This window comes from Dromiciops gliroides, chromosome 5 (genome assembly GCF_019393635.1).
Source record: "Dromiciops gliroides isolate mDroGli1 chromosome 5, mDroGli1.pri, whole genome shotgun sequence".
NCBI lineage: Eukaryota > Metazoa > Chordata > Mammalia > Microbiotheria > Microbiotheriidae > Dromiciops > Dromiciops gliroides.
In genome coordinates, this window is record NC_057865.1 from 281769766 (window position 1) to 281784862 (window position 15097).

The 15097-nt window shown below is 43.6% G+C and overlaps 1 protein-coding gene across 4 annotated transcripts in view; it reads right to left on the reverse strand.

The window, feature by feature from the left end:
* The window catches only part of SLC41A2 (solute carrier family 41 member 2), a 142184-nt gene that overhangs the window by 99924 nt on the left and 27163 nt on the right, over positions 1–15097 (reverse strand). For all 4 annotated transcript variants that reach the window (XM_043965642.1, XM_043965641.1, XM_043965639.1 and 1 more), the window contains exon 3: positions 5846–5953. In XM_043965642.1, the coding sequence (XP_043821577.1) occupies positions 5846–5953 (108 nt within the window). The remainder of the gene's footprint in view (positions 1–5845; positions 5954–15097) is intronic.

Here is a 15097-nt window from a genome sequence, read left to right on the forward strand (position 1 = left end):
ATGATGAGGGTCTGAACTAAAGTGGAAGCGGTATGAGTAGAGGAAGAGGGCTGAATGCAGGAGATATTTTAAAGGTAGAAATGGTGAGATCTGGCAACTGATGAGACGTGTGGGGTGAGGAAGACTGAGGAGTTCAGAATAATGACAAGATTCAGCACCTGGGAGACTGGGAGGGTGCCTTGGACAGAAATAGGAAAGCTTAGAAATAAAAAGAAATAGGAAAGTTTGGAAGAAGAGAGAACTGAGGGGGAAAGGTCATGAGTTTAGTTGTTTACATTTTGAGTTTGAGCTGTCTCTAGGGATGTCTGAAATGTTGTTATATAGTGTTTTAGAATTAAGGTATATGTAATAGGTTTGTGGGTTCATATATAATTCTCCTTGTCTTTTCTTTGTAAATAGAAATGCTCATATTTATAGAGGTTATTAAAATCCAGAATAATAACAAAAATTATTCTGAAACATCCATTTTGAATAAAATATACTGGCTAGAGAAGATTGCTTTGCAAACATATTCTTTCCTGCTTAGGCTACTTTCTGGCTTACCTATTTTGATTAACACTCCCCCTTTTCCCTAGCTCAGTTTCTCTTCAGTCACTAGACAAGTTATGAATATCTGAATGAAATGAAAAACAGATCAGGCAGCTTGACGAGCGCTAATGACTATGGACTGTCTTCCTTACACCATACTTCTGTGTCTCCAGAAAACTACAGGGGCTCAAAAGCCTAGTAGAGATTGCTAAAAAGTCTGCTGCGTACTCCAGGAAATCCATGAGTTTGTCACTGTGGGTACCCACTCCTCTGTGCCTTAGGGGATGAGCTGCTAAATTTGAAAAAAAAAAAAAAAAAAAAACTCCCCACCTGGTGGCCAGCCCTTTGTTAATGAAGTTTCCAGATGAAGTCAGACTAGATCTTATATGACAGACATATTTCAGTCAAACACGGGGCCCACACTCAAAACCTTTCCTTCCATCTAAGACTTGCCAAAGTTGATCCTGAATCACTTTCATTTCCCTGAATCACAAAGCATCAGAATAGGGTTTCAATGGAGGCTGGATGATATAATAACAAAAATACATTTGGACGAAAAGCTTTCAAACTGTTAAAAAAAAAAAGTTAAGACGAATTTCCCCGTGGTCAGCTTTAAGGCATTCACTCCAATCATCCCGTTTGAAGCAGGTCCTCTTTTACTGGACTAATTCTCACAGGACCTCTTTTGAATTGGATCAGCATCTTTAGCTCGCCATCTGGTGATCTCAACAACAGCTGGACAACGCTCAAGAATGTTGTTTTTAGAAATATTTGTTCCCAGGTATATCGGGTTTCCTAGCAAAGTTAACAGGTTGCCTAAATGTCTGTGTGTTTAATTGTATTTATCAGAGCAAAGTTCACTTTCGAACCCTACAAAATTGAAGCCCTATCTTTCCCCAACAGCCTGCTCCATTTTTAAGTATTTGCTGAAACTGCCACTTGTGGTTTTTCATCATCTCTTACTCAATACTCTGTTCCCTCCTGCTAGAAAACTCTCATCCTGAATTTTAAGTTCATTTTTAATCTTTCTTCCAATGTCCAATTGTTTTTACTAATATATTCCATGAGAATTCTACTGCCCCTGTTTCATTCAGCAGGTAACAATCAGAGCCAATCAGCTTTTGCATTCTTCATTTTACAGTTAGAGGCTTAACTTAGATATAGCCAGATGCTAATATTTCAGATGAATGATATGTTGTCATGCACTCTAGTAAAAAGGCATTTTATATCTTTCTTAACAGGTGTTCTTTGAAATCATATTCTTAACTAGGACATGCTGGCTCACAATTCACATGACAAAAGGTAAAGTATCCCCAAGATTACCCCTAAAAATACTGAACTCATCCATCCGAAAAATCAGAACATCTTGAGTTGAAAGGAGCCTCAAAGGTTATCATCTTTTTCAATTCCTACTTAAAACACAAGAGACTCTTGAATCCTGAGTACTGAACATGACTTTGGAAGTGTTCAAATCCAATCAGGATGCTAGAGCTGAGGGGCAGGGGGAAGGAGAGTGAAAGACACTTCAGGGGCTACTGATGCCAAACCCCCTCATTTAGAGAAGGGGAAACTAAGGACACTGTATATCAGATTTTCAGTGGCTGAATTTATTGGAGATAAGAAAAAAAAGAATGAGCTCATTCATCGACTTCTTCAACAACCACTTGTTAAGAATCTACTCTGTACAGAGAACTCATATAGAATCATTCATTAGCAAAAATGTTTCCTAGAAAGCTCTGATAATTTTGTAGGGACAAAAGGAAACACTCAAGTGGAAGGGGAGAGCAGAGTACAAAAAAGAATACCTGTAACTGACAAACAGGAAAGAGATGGAGAAAAAAGAGAAACTAAGGAAAGAAATGGGTAATGACTACAGAAGAAAGGGAAGAGAGAAAAAAAGAGAAATGAATGAATGAGAAGATCAGAGTGTTCTGGATACTTAAGGAATCCATCATATGTAGATGTGTGCACGCATGTGTGTACATGTGTGCAAGCATACAGGGAGAGAGGATCCAGGATGTATGGTGGACTCGTAAAAAGTCATGCAATCCGGGGGCAGCTAGGTGGCGCAGTGGATAAAGCACCGGCCCTGAATTCAGGAGTACCTGAGTTCAAATCCGGCCTCAGACACTTAACACTTACTAGCTGTGTGACCCTGGGCAAGTCACTTAACCCCAATTGCCTCGCTAAAAAAAAAAAAAAAAGTCACGCAATCCAAGAAACATAAGGTACCCCTGGGATCGTCTTGTCCAGCCGCTCTCCATAACCTCTCCCAAGAGTGGTCAGCAGCCTTGCTTGAAGATTTCTAGCAAGGCTCCCACCAGAAGAAGTTTCCATCATCTCTATGCACCAGGTCTAATCTGCCCTTTAGAGATAAACTGAAGACCCAAACTCAGTTCAACACCACAAAGCCTGCTGAGGCCCCTACCACGTACAAGGCATGGGGCATTGCTTCTGGGGAGAGCAGGTACCCCCGGTCACTCAGGACGGAGCGGATCTGAGGCATGCCAGGCCCAGGCCTGGGCAAGAGACTGTACATGGGGCTGGAGAAACAGCCAAGTCTGGCTCGTTCCATTTAGATGAGTGTACAAAGGGCATCGATAATAACAAGGACAGGAAGATCACTGAACCTGCCTGGGCTGGATCTTACATGTTAAGCAAAGGAATTAAAAGGCCCCCAGGGACCAGAGCCCCTAAGGTTTTTTACAGTGGAGCACCATGGCCAGCCCTGTGCTTTGGGAAGGTGATTGGGGCAGAGATGGGCAGCAGGGAGAGCTGGAAGGAGACCCAGAAAGTAGCCCTGAAGCAGGGCATTGTGTGCACGGTGATGGGGCATTGATATGAGAGATGTCAGGGAGACACAAGTGGCAGAAGCTGGCAACTGATAAAATGGAGGGAATGGGAGAGAAGAGTCCAAGATAATTGAGATCAATCTCAGTGAATGAGATGGCGGCATCTTCTTCAACGAAAATAACCAAGTTTCATGAGGGGGCAGGAGGGATGGGCACTGGAGCTGATTCCAATGGCAAGGGTCACTCTGCTGGGCAGCAGCTCCCTCTCCAGGGGAGGTCAGAACCTTCTCCACTATAAAAGAGAGAGCTGGGGCAGCTAGGTGGCTCAGTGGATAGAGCACTGGCCCTGGAGTCAGGAGGACCTGAGTTCAAATCTGGCCTCAGACACTTAACACTTACTAGCTGTGTGACCCTAGGCAAGTCACTTAACCCCAATTGCCTCACCAAAAAAAAAAAAAAAACAAAGAGAGAGCTAGGGCGGCTAGGTGGTGCAGTAGATAGAGCACTGGCTTTGGATTCAGGAGGACCTAAGTTCAAATCCAGCCTCAGACACTTTACACTTACTAGCTGTGTGACCCTGGGCAAGTCACTTAACTCCAGTTGCCTCACCAAAAGAGAGAGAGAGAGAGAGAGAGAGAGAGAGAGAGAGAGAGAGAGAGAGAGAGAGAGAGAGCTACCTAGGGCACCGAGAGCTCACAGTCAATGAGGGGCAGAAGGGGCACTTCCTGCTTTCAAGCCCAATTGTCCACTTGTCGAGCTGCAGCAAAGAGTTGGGCTGGCATCCCAAATTCACACATGTTAGATTTGAAATGCTGACTGAGCATACAGGTAGTGATGCTTAGATGTAGTTCAGAAACAGGACTAGGGCTGGTTACTCGTGCATCTGTGTACTGGGGAAAGCTAGGTGGTGCAATGGATACAGCGCTGGACCCGGAGTCAGAAGGACCTGAGTTCAAATGTGGTCTCAGATTCTTACTAGCTGCGTGACCCTGGGCAAGTCACTGAACCTATTTGCCTCAGTTTCCTCTTCTGTAAAATGGAATTCCTGTATACACACCTACCTTCCAGGGCTGTTGCAAGGGTCAAATGAGATAATGATTGTACAGTGTGTACTGCAGCACCTGATGCAAGGTAAGGGCTGTATAAATGTTTTACACTCAAACACACACAACCGGGGCAGCTAGGTGGTGCAGTGGATAAAGCACCAGCCCTAGATTCAGGAGTACCTGAGTTCAAATCCGGCCTCAGACACTTACTAGCTGTGTGACCCTGGGCAAGTCACTTAACCCCCATTGCCCTGCTAAAATAAAAAAATAAAAAAAAAAAAACACCCACACCTACACATACATATTCGTCATCTATGCAGGCCTAATAACTGAATTTATGGGAGCCAATACAGAGAAAATAGAAAAGAGGACCCAGGAAGACTGTCAGGGAACACTCATGCTTAGAGATGGTGATGAAGCCAGAACTGAGAATGGCAAGGAGCAGCTAGAAAAATGGGAACAGAGGCCCAGTGGCCAGTGAGGAAGACAGGGGTCCTTAACCTTGTCTGTGTATGATGGCCCCCCCACCGTGGGAAGGCCAGTCTGGGGAAGCCCACAGAACCCTTCTTAGAATATTTTTAAAATGCACAAAATGAGACCAATCACAGCATGATGGTTATCAAGGTCTTCTCTACAAACGGGTTCCAGGACCCAGGTTCCTCTGGTCTAGGACAAGTATGACTACACCCCAGGTCTGATGTTCTAGCATGACCCTTCCTGAGTGATCCAGAAGCCCCACTGGCCAGATGCAAACGTGTTTTCTCCAAATAAAAATAAGGATGAATGTAAACTTCCAACTCTTTGGTATTAAAAAGAGTCAGTCACACAGATACAGGATGGTGGAAATATGGCTGGAAAATTGTTCAGGCGCACAAGATTGCGGGGTGCTGGCATGGTGTCTGAACCAGTGAGCGTCGCCTTGGGCACAGGATCCACAGATCCAGGAGGGGAGAGTCCCACCAGACTCTAGTATAGGCAGAGCATATCCAGAACCTGATGTTCTGGTGCTTCATTTACATGGTGGAAAAACATGGAACAAAGGATGGCGGAGGAAGCGTGGAGGTGGAGAAAGAAGAAACCGACTCAAGGAGCCTGGTGGAGACCAGGACAGTCAAGTGCAGATGTCTGGAGGGCCTCGGGTGCAAGAATTCAAAACGTTCTTCTGGGGCCGAGGCAAAACTAGAACAGGTGGAAGTCACAGTGCAGCAGATCTGGGCTGAGCATCAAGGAAACATGCTCACTATCAGAGCATCCAAAAAGGCGGAGGGGCCGGCGGAGGAACAGGGACCCCATCATGTGCAGGATGAGCACTGGTCGGGGCCGCTCCCGGGGGAATATCTGTCTGCTCGGGGTCAGCTCTGCCTAAAGACCTCTGAGGCCCCTTCTGGCTAGCCCTGAGATCCCGGCTCCTGCCGGTGCCTTGTAGTCATTTAGTCTGTCCTGTGAAGACCGTAATCCACAAGTTAGGAAATGACTTACTGCCGTTGACAGTCTGGATGCCAATGTCATTTCCAAGTTTCCTTTGAGACCGAGAAGTGCAGGGACTAAGATAAAAACTTCAGTCACGTTTTTGAACACCTCCCAGTGCTGTAAGGAAAAGAACAGTTCACATTAAGGTTTCAAAAAAGTAATAGTGTGCCATCTACCCACCTTCATTTAATGTGCCACAGAATGGAAATGAAATTCTATCTTAAAGTTGTCAACTCTATCATGGCTTGCTGCGAATGGTTTATAAGCCATAGACTTCAACCTTGTTCTGTTCTCTCCATATGCCTGGTTTTATGTTAGTGAGCAGGCTGATGGAATGAACAAGCCCTACTACAATGGTGAACAGGCCCTACTACAATGGTGAACAGGCCCTACTACAATGGTGAACAAGCCCTACTACAATGGTGAACAGGTCCTACTACAATGGTGAACAGGTCCTACTACAATGGTGAACAGGCCCTACTACAATGGTGAACAAGCCCTACTACAATGGTGAACAGGTCCTACTACGATGGTGAACAGGCCCTACTATAAGGGTGAACAGGCCCTACTACAATGGTGAACAGGTCCTACTACAATGGTGAACACTGAACTCGATGATGTTCATTTCTCCCAATCTCACTGGGAGGTGCTACATGTCCTTGATACTGTACTGTTGCCTCATCCCTTTGTGGCTTAATTTAATCAACTGCAAAATGAAAACAAACATTTTTTCTTCCTTCCTGTTAGGCTGTGAGGCTTATCAAAGAGTCATTTTCACTTTCCCAATCTAAGTATGCAATTTTATCAAACTAAAAACAAAGGTGAAAATGATTGTAACTTGTTTTGTACCAATGATTTGCTATCACCAATACAGTGCTGGTGCAGACAATTTTGATTCTGAAATTTGAAACCTGTAGAAAAGTAGAATTACCACTGTGCAGAATATAAAGAAGTTGGAATTTAATCGGAAAATCATGCAAAGGGATCAAAGAAAATAAAGACTAAACATGGTTCGTAATTACCAGCATAATGTTGTGCTTTCCTTTCATCAGACAAAATCTTTAATCCTTGAAGTAAATGTATCACGAAGAAGTGAGCTACAACATGCAACTGTTGACCTCTTTAGAAGAAGTCAACACGGTCTGTAGCTTGACTACTAAGAACTTATGTTCTGCTGTAACAATCAAGATAAGTCAATATAGGGAGAGAGTTAAACAACTAGGAAACAATTGACAAAGATGGCAACAACAACAAAAGGAAAATGACAATCGTTGGAGGGACTGGGAAAAGGGAGGCACCACTGGGAACTGTGAATGCATACAACCATTTTGGGAAGTAATCTGGAGCTTGACCCAAGAAACCACTAAACTGTACATGGTCTGATCTAGAAATACCACTATTTAGCACATATACCCAAGAGGTCAAAGACAGAGGGAGAGGACCCATATTACAAAAATATTTATAGCAGCATTTCTTGTAGCAAAGAATCAGAAACAAATGAAGGAATTGGTGATGAAATTATGGTATGGGAATGGAATGCAATGGAAGTAACAGAGTCTGAGCGCCCTAAGAAGACACCCATGAACCATGGCGCTGAATGAAGTGAACAGAACTAAAAGAAGCATTTGTACAACAATAACACAAAGGAAAACAATTCTGAGACACTTCAGAACTCTGACTGGTCCAAAGGACCAAACAACCCAGGAGAAGGAGGATGCTAAAAGCCGTCTACCTCTTGACATCCAGATATGGACTAGAAGTGTGGGATCAGGCGTATGTGTTCAGTTATGCCCAATGCATAAACTGGCTTTGCTTGACTCTATCTGTTACTAGGGAAGACTTTTTCCTAGGCGAAGAGGAGAGGCAGAGGAGGTAGAGTAGTGATCACTGGAGGGGGGAGGAGGAGGCAATAATGCTACATATAAGGAACAAAAAGAAATGAAATCCAACAAAACATCGTAAACATACAAGGGAAGGGGTCAGCTAGGTGGCGCAGTGGATAAAGAGCCAGCCCTGGATTCAGGAGGACCTGAGTTCAAATCAGGCCTCAGACACTTGACACGTACTAGCTGTGTGACCCTGGGCAAGTCACTTAACCCTCATTGCCCCCCCCCAAAAAAAAAACAAACAAAAAAACCATACAAGGAAGGAAGTTCTGAAGCAAGCACAGTAATGAACCTGGGTAACCCAAGGAAATCCCCAAGACTATCCATTGTAGAGGGGGTGTGAGCCTGTATCAGTGTGGGGTGTGTCTTCATCAGAGAGTTCCCTCTATCAGAAACACAATCATTCCCGTGCCGTGCTTAAAAAGAGCACCAGGAAAACCCAATCACAGAGTTTTCTTCCAATGAGAAATGTTCCTTTCCCGCAAGAACTGTGTAAGAGGGTGGGTGCCTAAGGGCTGGGGAAGCAGAGAGCAAAGGGTCAAACACGAGGTGCTCCCTTGTCCTGCCGGCCCCCGGAGAGGCTCTTCGACACTGACTGAGCCAGAATATCACAAAACTGCGCTGATGGAGAAAAGTCCTACGTCACCTCCGAAGCCCAGGCCTTCCAGGGCCACCAAACCCAGAGCTTTAGAGAAACTGAAAGGAGCGGCCATGACCTCTAGGACACAGGGGGGAGGAACAGCCCCTCCTCACTACCTTCCCCTGGTTTCCTTTGAGTTTCAACTCAGGCCTTTCCGGAAGCACAACCCAGGCCACCCCAGCCTGCACCCCTGCTCCATGTCTGCGCCTTCCTCTTCTCATCCCTCTGTGTACACCTACAAGACATGTACGTGTCAGTCTGCCCCAAAATAATGCCAATTCCTTCAGGCCTATCTTGGTTTTATCTGTATATATTCAGAGCCTGGAATGTAGCAGACACCTTATTCATTGACGGATGGAGTTTTGATTTTTAAAAATGAAGAAAAACATTTTTAAAAATTAAAATCTAGATTAAAGGGTTGCCTTGAAATGCAAAAGGCATGGGGGGATAGGATACGATTTTACTGGTCCTCCTGGATGGGAGTTGGTGCCTTCTCTCTCAAGGGAAGCTTTTAATTTGTTTTGTATACCTCTACTATACATTACATATGTGTGTGTGTGTATATATGCATACACACCTATATGTATATATACACATATAAATGTATATATGTTCATATACGTACATATAAATAAATATATTTATGTATATATATATGAATAAACAAATGTATGTACAAATACATGCTATCTCCCCAGTGAGATTGGAAGTTCCCTGAGGGCAGGAGCTGTTTTGACTTTGTCTCTGCATCCTGATGCTGAGCACAATGCCTGGCACCTAGTAGGCGCTTAATAAGTGGTGATTTATTGATTTATCAAAAACAGAAGTACAATCGTTTACTCAGCTGAGGAATTTTATCTAAGTCAGAAACAACAAATAAGACTTTGAAGAGAAATGTGTTCTTTTTCCTCCACCTTCCTCTGAAAAAGTGAGACACAGAGCAGATAATGGGAAGCCAGAAGTGGCCCTGAACAGGACCTGCTCCAGCCTCCTTGTTTGAAAATTAGGACACGGCATCCTCAAGGCTACAGAGTCAGCAGAAGAACTGAGATTGGGCCCAGGTGCTCGGCCATCTCCCCCGCTGCTCTCTCCACTAAGCAGAATTACTTCCTGGTAACCCCTACTCACACAGACACAATTCCAAAAGCATTTTATCATTCCATACCAGAACGACAGCAGAAAAAACCAAAGGTTGTCATCTCAATGTACTATGTTTGGAAGACCATGGGCAAAACTCTCCTTGCCCGGCTGCTGCCCTTTCCTTCTGCCTACTCTTTGAAAACATTGTTGTCTTGATCTTAAAAAGCTCAAGCAAAACATTTTCCCTCAGCACCTACTCCTTTAGTTTCCCTATCAGAAGAATAGCCCCATTCAAAGTTCCAGTCTAAGAACTATAACCCTGATATTGAATCATTCAAACCGGATTCCAAGGATGACAAAGAAGACTTTACAATTTCTCCTCACAGAGAAAGGGGTATTCAAGTGAATTTGCCTGATTAACATTAGAAGCTCAAGAACCAGCAGATTGCATGCATGTGGCATGGGAACACTCATGTCCTTCTGTTTCCTTTCTAGAAAATGAAGGAGGGGCACCTAGGTGGCACAGTAGATAAAGCACTGGCCCTGGATTCAGGAGGATCTGAGTTCAAATCCAGCCTCTGTCACTTGACACTTACTAGCTGTATGACCCTGGGCAATTCACTTAACCCCCATTGCCTCACCAAAAAAAAAAAAAGAAAATGAGGGAGTCTAATTCAACAAACAATTAAACACATCTGCTGCCCCAAAGCCCTGCGCAAGGTGCCGGGGATGTGAACACAGACATAATGGGCCCTGACTGCAAGGAGCTTACAACTAATAGAGGAAACAGCAAGTATACCCAACACTAGGCTATAAGGGTAATGAAGATAACCCAAGAGGAGAAAGCTTCAGAGAAGGGGTGCTAAAGAAATGGGAAGAGGGTACAATCCCTTTCACCTGTGAAGATCACAGACAGTAAAGTAGCGAGTGGGCTCTGAGACGGAATTTAAAGGAAGGTACTAATCAAGGAGAGAGAAGGAGATGCCAGGTACAGGGACCAAGGAGAGTGACCAACCCTGCAACAGAAGCCAAGGGAGGAGAAGGCAGCATTTGCATTTCATTCAGTAAGAATTTATTAAGCATCTACTGTGTGCCAAGCACTCAGAGTTGAAAACATAAAGATACAAACTAAATAATCCATGACCTCATGGAGCTTATGTTCTTGACAACTGAGCAGCACAGTAGATAGAGCCCTGAGCCTAGTCAGTAAGACCTGAGTTCAAATTCAGCCTCAGGCACTAGCTCTGTATAAATCACTTAACCTCTGTTGGTCTCAGTTGCCTCATCTGTAGAATGGGGATAATAATAGCATCTACCTCTTAGGGTTGTTGTGAGAATAAATTGAGTTAATATTTGTAAAGCACTTTGCAAACCTTAAAGTGCTATACTAATGCTGGCTAGCTATTGCTAAAAGGAAATGTAACGATTGGAATGACGCCACCTGCTGGAGACTTACTGTAGAAAAGCTGTGCCATGAGGTGAACGTCTCTGAGGGCAAGACCATGTGTCTTTTCTTTGGCATCAGGAAGTGACGTTTGCTGGTGGGAGGAAGAAGGGGGAGCCTGGCGCTCTGACTCGCGCTCTTTCCTCAGGACTCTGGCGGAGAGGGGAGCTAGAAATGTGCTCTCCCTTTAATAGATAGATGAATGTAGGCCTTTCTCTCTCTCTTTACCAAATTCTTATTCTCTTTAATAAATGCTTAAAAGCCTAACTCTTGCTAAAGCTTATAATTTATTGGCGACCCCTCGTTAGAGATTTTAGACAGACCAGCTAGAGTTTTAGCCTTTAACAGAAACAGCATGTGCAAAGATGAGAAAATACAAAATATTTACAAGGTCAATATAAAGTTATTTTGGCAGAGAAAGAGCACTAAACAATAATGAGGGGAGATGTCGGAAAGGCTTCGGTCTGAAGCAACACATGAGCTGAGCCCTGAACGGAGCTGGAGATTCTAGGAGGGATTCAAGGCATGGGAGGCAATCTGTAAAAAACATGGAGGGGACAGACAGAAGCAAACCCCTTTTGAAGAAGGATAGGATGAAAGAATATGGATAATAGAATAAATATCATGATGAAGAGAAGAGGATGGAAGGAAAACAGTTAACAATAATAATCATGAAAAAGAGAAAAGGGGGGGAAATTGTACAAAAAATATTTATAGCAACTCTTGGTGGTGGCTAAGAATTGAGAATCAAGGGAATGGCCATCAATTGAGGAATGACTGAAGAAGCAGTGGTATATGATTGTGGTGGAATGGTCTTGTGCTATAGGAAATGACAAACAGGATGATCTCAGAAAAACCTGGAAAGACGAATGAACATTGATGTACAGTAAAGTGAGCAGAGCTGGGAGGACACTGTGTATAGTGACAGCAGTATTGTTCAATGAGAAATTGCGAATGACTTAACTACTTTCAGCAATGCAGTGATCCAAGACAATCCCAAGGGACTAATGATGAAGCTTACTATCCACCCCCATAGAAAGAACTGATGAAAAGAGCACTTGTGATTGTACATATATAACCTGGTTGCTGTCTTGTGGAGGGGGGAGGAAAGGGAGGGAGGGAGGGAGAAAAATTTGGAACTCTAAATCTTATGAAAATGAATGTTGAAAACTACCCTTACATGTAACTGGAAAAAAATAAAATAAATGTTTGTTGCAAGAATTATACCCTCTTGCACACAAAACCAAAAAAAAAAAACACCACAAAAAACATGGAGGTGGGAGATGGAATATTGTGCATGGGAAATGGTCAGAAATCCAATTTGTCTGGAACATAGACTACGAGAGGGAAAGTAATGGGAACTCAGGCTGCAGCCAGATGGTGAAGGGCCTTTAGCACCAGAGAAGCTCGTATTTGACCCTAGAAACAAAAGGAACCCAATGAAGATTTTTGATCAGAGGGGAATGACCTAGAGAGACCAATGCTGTGGGATGTATTTGGCAATTCTGTAGTAGACAGAGTAGAGAACAGAAAGACTGGATGTGAGGAGACCCTGGGATAACAGACCTACTGTTAGAAGAGATCCTAAAGGCTGCCTCATCCAGATAAGGAAACAGGCCCAGAAAAGTCAAGTGACTTCTTCAAGATCAAAGAGTAAGGAAGGTAAGAGTTGAGTGACCTTGAAGATGGTGAGGGTGGAGGCCATGTCAGTAGAAAAAAGGGGGCTGATGCTCAGGAGGTAGAGGTGGTCACAGTAAGACCTGGAAACTAATGATGTGCTGACTAGGGCTAATGGTGTGAACCAGAGGGACTGCAAGAATAGGGCTACCAGGGCGGCTAGGTGGCGCAGTGGATAGAGCACCAGCCTGGGATTCAGGAGTACCTGAGTTCAAATCCAGCCTCAGACACTTGATACTTACTAGCTGTGTGACCCTGGGCAAGTCACTTAACCCCCATTGCCCTGCAAAAAAAAAGAAAAAAAAGAAAGAAAGAAAGAAAAAGAGTAGGACAGAGCCATAGGGCAGCGGTGACAAACTCAGAGAGAAATGGGGCCACGGACTCATGCAGAACTATTTTTGCTGGGATATAGTGTCTTGGAAAGCCATGCATGCTTTTTTTATGAAAAATAAATATACTTTAATTAATCCATCAACACACTCAAGTCAGAGAGTAATGAGGCTTGAATCTGGTTCAGGCCACACTCAGAGTGCTACAGGCCACATGTCTCATACCTCGGCCTTAGGGCAGAGTCATGCCCAAGGCTACAAGGAGGAGAATGAGGCAAAGCCAGGCTGAGAAGGAGCAGTCAGTCACACGCAGAGGATGCTAACCAAGAGAAAGTAGAGGAAAGGTAAGTCAACAGGGTCAACTGCTGCAGACAAGAGCAACCAAGAAGGATAAGAAATGAGAAAAGGGCAGTAAATTTAGTAACTAACAAACTTAGTAACCTGGGATAGGAGAGTTTCATCTGAATGATGGCATCAGAAACCAAATGGCAAAGGGGTAAAAATAGGAGTGAGATGTGAGGAAAGAGAAGCAACTGTAGACAGTATTTCCTAAGAGTTAAACAGTGACAGAGCACAGAGTTATAGGATTGATGTGGGATGGAATTTGGGGTCAAATTGATCGTGAGTCGTCCCAAAAGAATTACAAGACTCAGTGACTCAGTTTCCCAAGTTTTACTGCAATACTGTGGGTGGCCACAGGGAGAGAACCAGAATAGTGGAAAGGTATCTCTCGAATAAAGAAAGGAAAGAGTTATATTTATAGTATGGATAAATTGATTATCAGTTTCATTATAATAATCTCCATCTTAGCGAGGTACAGGGGAGGGCCTGTCTTTCTCATTATAATATTCTCCACCTTTGGGAGGTACAAGGGAGGGCCTGTTCTAATTTGTAGTTCCTGGGGTCTTAAACCAATCCCCGAGGTGCGGTACCTTTTTCTGTGGAGGTGTTTTTGGGGTTTCCATATCATAAGGTGAATCTGGGGACAAATTTGGCCTTTTCTGCACATGTCTCTTTCTGACTTCCATGCTTAGTTTCAAAACATCTTCATTTATCATTTATTTCTAGTCTGAATTTCTATAGCCTGTCAGTTTATTGAAGGTCTTCATGGCCTAGCTCCCTCTGTTCTCGTTATGGGTACTGATTACTGTGGGTAAGAGAACTTAGCATCCCGCCTTGTCAGTTTCCATTAACTGGGGTCTGAATCCCTCTTAGAGCTCACATCTGACTTGGAGCTTGGGTCTTAGGTTGTTCTGTTAACCCCTTTTTGCCTCCTACATCAGGATGGCTGATCCTTTAAGTGGCTGGCCGTGGCAAGTGGAGATTTGTTTGAGTATCCAGAAAAAAAAAAAAATGGGTAGCTCAGCATCAAATGTCACCAACAGATCCAAAAAGGTTGAAGACAGAGAAAAGGCCCTGGTATATATCTGGCTAGAAGGATCCTCAGCAACCCTGAAAAGGGCAGTTTCGGTAAAGTGGTAAAGATGGAAGCCACTCTACTCCATGAGAACACATGGCAGGAGGAGCGAGCAAGGGTTGGGTTGGCAGAGGCCGAGAGCGTCAATCATTGAGAAGCTAGGAGCAAAGAATAGAGAACAGGGTGGCCCTTTCTTATTTTCTTTTTAGGAAGGAGAGTGTTACGAGGCATAGGGGAAAACTTACCAGAAAGGATAAGGCTGACGCTTTGTAAAAAGGGAAGATGACTGATGGAACAAAAGCAACCAGAAGAGATGCAACAGGTTCTGAAGGGAGTAACCTGCTCCCTCTTGATTAATAGAGAGCAATTTTTCTATTAGTAACCACATGAGTAACATTGATTTAGTAGAACTGAGAGTCTGAAGAAACAAGGATATAACAACCAGCAGAAAAGCAGAGTGTGATGAGACAACATGTTCTCATTTTTATTTCATGAACTGATCCTCTCCAAGGCGTTTACTGCAACCTGTTAAAGGTCTAACTTTTGACTAATATAAAAGGTGGCAGCATCAAACTGGAAAAAATAATCAAGAGCAAGGAAAACTCAGTGCTGGTGGGGCTGTGGAGAAACAGGTGGACACTGCTGACAAGCATATTTACAGAAGTGTCTCTATCTTTCCAGTTTGTTCATTATTTTTTCACTGTTACTGATTATTGGGTGATACAATTACTGTTTTCATGGCCAGAATCCTGTTGGTCTTTCAGGAGTTCTAAAATACCGAAGCCAAC